Source organism: Ammodytes marinus (assembly GCF_949987685.1).
Source record: "Ammodytes marinus genome assembly, chromosome: 14".
NCBI classification, from domain to species: Eukaryota; Metazoa; Chordata; class Actinopteri; order Uranoscopiformes; family Ammodytidae; genus Ammodytes; species Ammodytes marinus.
The window spans coordinates 12,790,537-12,794,795 of record NC_137218.1 but is presented as its reverse complement, the minus strand read 5'-3'; the positions used below and the strand labels follow the sequence as shown (position 1 = coordinate 12,794,795).

Sequence of the window (4,259 nt, the reverse complement as noted above, 5' to 3'; positions counted from 1 at the left end):
ATGTAGGCTAGTTACAATTATCTACATTTTAAGTTTTACATATTCTTAGTAATGGCAGAATTTATAAATACAGGTAAATTTTTTAGCAAGACATTTGGCAGTAGCCCCCACTAACATTAGCGAAAGCTAGTGGTCATCCGTCCCTCAGTCCAGTTATCTGGCTGCTAGCAAGTTATGTTGTTTTGTTAATTTTTCTATTCATCTTAACTATATTAAATGTTGACCTTTTCTTTTATTATTTTCCCCAGAATGCACCAGAATGCTCCGATTACATTCTAAAAACACAAAAAAAAATTACTGGGGGGGAAACCCCCAGACCCCCTACAGGGGTTTAGTTTCTGACATGTCACTTTTTCAGAGCTTTTCAAAATTGCAAAATAAAAATCCAGTATTAGACAAAGTGGGAGATTACTATGTTAAACAAACATAGTAGGTATAGTGAAGTTTAGAAATGATACATTGAAAATATTTCTCAAAATTATTTAATTTTTCAAAAATGAATTATATATTTTATCTTTATTTTAAGATTATTATATTTATTTTCACCATTTTATTTTTAAATGCAGCCCTTCTCTATGAAGAGATTAGTTTCAGTTGAGTCACTTAAATAATACATATATCTTCAGTATTATAGGCCTATATCTATAATTATTTAAAAGTGAGAATAAATATTGTTGAAATGTTTTTGAATTGTTCTTTCTATATTGATCTGACAGTCAGTTGTTAATTACATGCAGACGTTGATACAACTACTAGGCTACTTCACTATATATCACACTGAATCATAACGCAAGTTAGACATGATGATGTTCCGGACCTTTTCTTGAGGACATTTTCTCTAACTGGACCTATTTGAATTTTAGTTGAATACCCCTGCTTTATAGCATTCACCGTCGGACTTCATGTAATGCTCACATCACTTATAAAATGGCTGATGCATTTGTCGGTCCTGTAACAACCCACGCAACCTATAGCCTATAGGCAGATACAATAGGCTACTCGGCCAATATGACTTTTAGCCTACTGTGGATTCCATTTGTTTTATTTTTGGTTTTAAAAGTATTTTCTCTGTATGAAAAATAGACAGTGGCCCATATAAGGTGTGAAGTAGTTTGAGTTATGTTTGAGATTTGTTCACCGACATCGACCCTAAAGGAGAAGACTACTGATTGGTGAGTCACCTTCGAACCCATGGCGAACATGACGTCATATGTGTTCATCATATAAAAGGTTAATTCATACAGCTGCTTGCGAGTAGCACCGTGACTATTTTCATTGCTTGCACCGTGAACAGACCAGACATCCTAATGATATTCCAGTTCACTGTTACCTAAAAAGGATCAAAACACATGCAGGCCTAGCACCGGAATGTTAATTTAAAAGCAACACGATTTAAGACCATTGAATTAAAACCGGAAAGTCACTTCCGGCTACTAGCGTAAATATATTTTGTCTTAACGTTAACAAGGTTTCAAACAGTTCCAATTCACTGCATGTAACCAGATTCAATGAACACACGGAAAAGGCACCGCTGAGATTCGAACTCAGGATCTCCTGTTTACTAGACAGGCGCTTTAACCATCTAAGCCACGGCGCCGCGTGACGGCCAAATTTATCAGAAGACAATATCAATTAAATAGACACATCATTGGTATATCATAAAAATGTGTTTTATTTGTAATGTTCATTTATATATATATATATATATCTCAGTAGGTCTATATATTGTAGCCTATACACATGAGGCAATCTCACCATAAATACTCTAGGCCTATTTAGTATTTACAGTCTGGTCTTAAATGCAACTTTCTCCCAAAAAGCAGAGTTTATTTGTTCAGTCAGCCCAAAAGATAGTCAATCATTGCCGCAGAAATGTCCAAATCCGACAGATTGAAGTCGCCTACGTTCTGAAAGCACAGGTCGGACAGGTCGTCCATGGTCTCGCCAGTGAAGCCCTGGTGTTCCAGCTGACTGTGGACGCTGATCTCCTTTGGTGCAGGCTGTCCCACTTCAGAGCAGCGGCTACCCACAGATTGGGATCCCTGCGCGCTTCCGAGGAAAGCCTCAAAGTCCTCTGTCAAATCCCACTCACTCAGCCCGCTGTGTGGAAATGCGTCATCGCAGCTGTCTGTAAAGTCTGTTGTTTGGTAGTAACTGCCTCCCGTGAAAGCATGTGGGTAGCAGGGTGAGGCTTGGTCGGCGGAGACAGGGGATGTAGGTGTGAGCAGGGACATGTCCGGACTCCCCATGATGGTTGAGAGCCTAGTGGACTGAGGTAAACTCGGAGCAGGGTAGCCTGGTGGGGACGGTAGGCTGGCAGTAGGAGGAGAGAAAGAAGGAACCAAGTGGGTGAAGGGTGGACTCGGAGTTGAAGAGTTGAACTGCGGATATAGGTTGTCCGTGGAGTATTTGGGGACATCCCTGGTTTGTTTCTTGCTCTTGAAATATCGTGCACGTCGATTTTGAAACCAGACCTGTTAAAAAAGAATGAATAATGGTTAGCCTATATTTATGAAATACTGAGTGTGCATTAGGCCAAAATTACGCACGGTACGATTGACTGTGAAACACGTCATACCTGAATTTTAGACTCCGGTAGCCCAGTTATGCACGCAAGAGACTCCTTCATTTTAATGTCCGGATACTTTGTCATGGAGAAGGCCCTTTCCAACTCGCTGAGCTGCGCCTTGCTGAAAGTAATGCGCTTCCGGCGGCGATGCGTGTCAGAGCGCGTCCTGTGTGGAGCATCACGCTGCACTGCAGGGAGAGGTCATGTTAGTTATTTACGAGCTTTTTGGACATCTCACATTGAATTAAACACATTCTAGTAACAGAACTTAAGGCTACCTGAGGAACGACTAAAAATGATGTGGGACTAAACCAAAGGCTTGAAACCTAACTTTATAGATAGTAGCCTACACTTGGCTATAGACCTACTGGAAGAGAGAATGCGTTGTTTTGTGTTACAATGATACCCTAAACCCGTTTTAAAATACAATTTTAACAAAATAAGATGTTTAGTCGCTTACTTTTGCTGGAGTCCTGTGCATAATCATCTTCGTTGTTCATGTCCAGGCAAGTGGCGGGCCAGTAATTTCCCGAGTAAAAAGTACCAATCTCAGAAACGCTGGGTCCAGTAAAGTCCAACCCAAATGCCATTATTCAGTCTGTTGAGCTCAAGCACTAAACAAAAGGTGTATCTTCCTTTCAGTCTCTCTTCGACACTGATGAACTTACAGGATACCAGAGGTTTTTATACTTTGCTTGACAGACACAAAACACCCCCCTTCACCCCATCACCCCACCCTCTAGCCCCTACAAACGCGTGCCTTGATGTTACACGCCTATTAACTGCTGTCCGGCTAATAGGTGTCTGTTTGATCCCCGATGACACATTAATGTGCCCGTTTAGCCAACACGGAGCATGTCCTGCTCTGAAGGAGTGTCAGGCAACACAACACTAAGAAAATAAGATCTACTGGGGAATCTCTGCATCTAAACTTATTTTTGGACTAAAAACATAAAAAGGAAGATGCAAAATGACAAGATATGTGTTCAAAGTATCAGTCTATTTTCATTTAGGCACATTGGATGTAGATATGGACACGCACTTTCAGCCTAATAAAGTACATGCATTTGTAGTGCTCTCCATTTCAGAATATATGTTGGACTCGGTTTCACAAGCCAGATAACACGGGGAAGAAGCAATCACACTTTTTTCACAATTCAGTCTGTGGCACATCCTCTCCTCCACGGCCATCAGCCTCCTGGTGCGCATCAGAAGAGAAAAAAGGGGGAAAGGCTAGTGTGTGGATAGTGGAAGTGTATTGAAGCGGCTGCCGGAGTGTGAGGCTTCAGTCAGCTATGATGTGTCGAGGTGACAAATCGGGGAACTTTTTCTCCTTCCTGGTCGGTCGCGTTCCCACCGATCCAGACATCAAAACACCGGATAACACAGTCCAATGCACAGCCAGTTCCCAGGCTAGTGCCAAACTCACACAGTGTATGGGGCCATTACAAACTTGATTTAAATTTCCAAATATAAGCCAGGCTCAGATAGCCTAAAGGAAAAACTAAGAGATATTTTAAAAATATATAAAAGTAAACATTTAGTCGTGTAGGCCTATTCATGTCGTCCTAAGGAGAGCACGTGATATAAGACATTATTTTTGAGCTAACGGCCTTGGTGATGGCCTCAAATCAGCAGTGAAGTGTTCCACAGTGACTCCTGCTACTCCCGTGAACGATGGGCCATTACG

General features: G+C 41.3%; 1 protein-coding gene across 1 annotated transcript; it reads right to left on the bottom strand.

The window, feature by feature from the left end:
- Positions 1-1,751: 1,751 nt before the first annotated feature.
- LOC307260926 (uncharacterized protein) lies at positions 1,752-3,159 on the bottom strand (the record flags this gene model as incomplete). Its single annotated transcript, XM_080041301.1, has 3 exons — positions 1,752-2,474; positions 2,579-2,757; positions 3,030-3,159. The coding sequence occupies 3 exons, from the start codon at positions 3,157-3,159 to the stop codon at positions 1,839-1,841; spliced, it is 945 nt and encodes a 314-aa protein (XP_079897427.1). The 3' UTR covers positions 1,752-1,838.
- Positions 3,160-4,259: the final 1,100 nt, after the last annotated feature.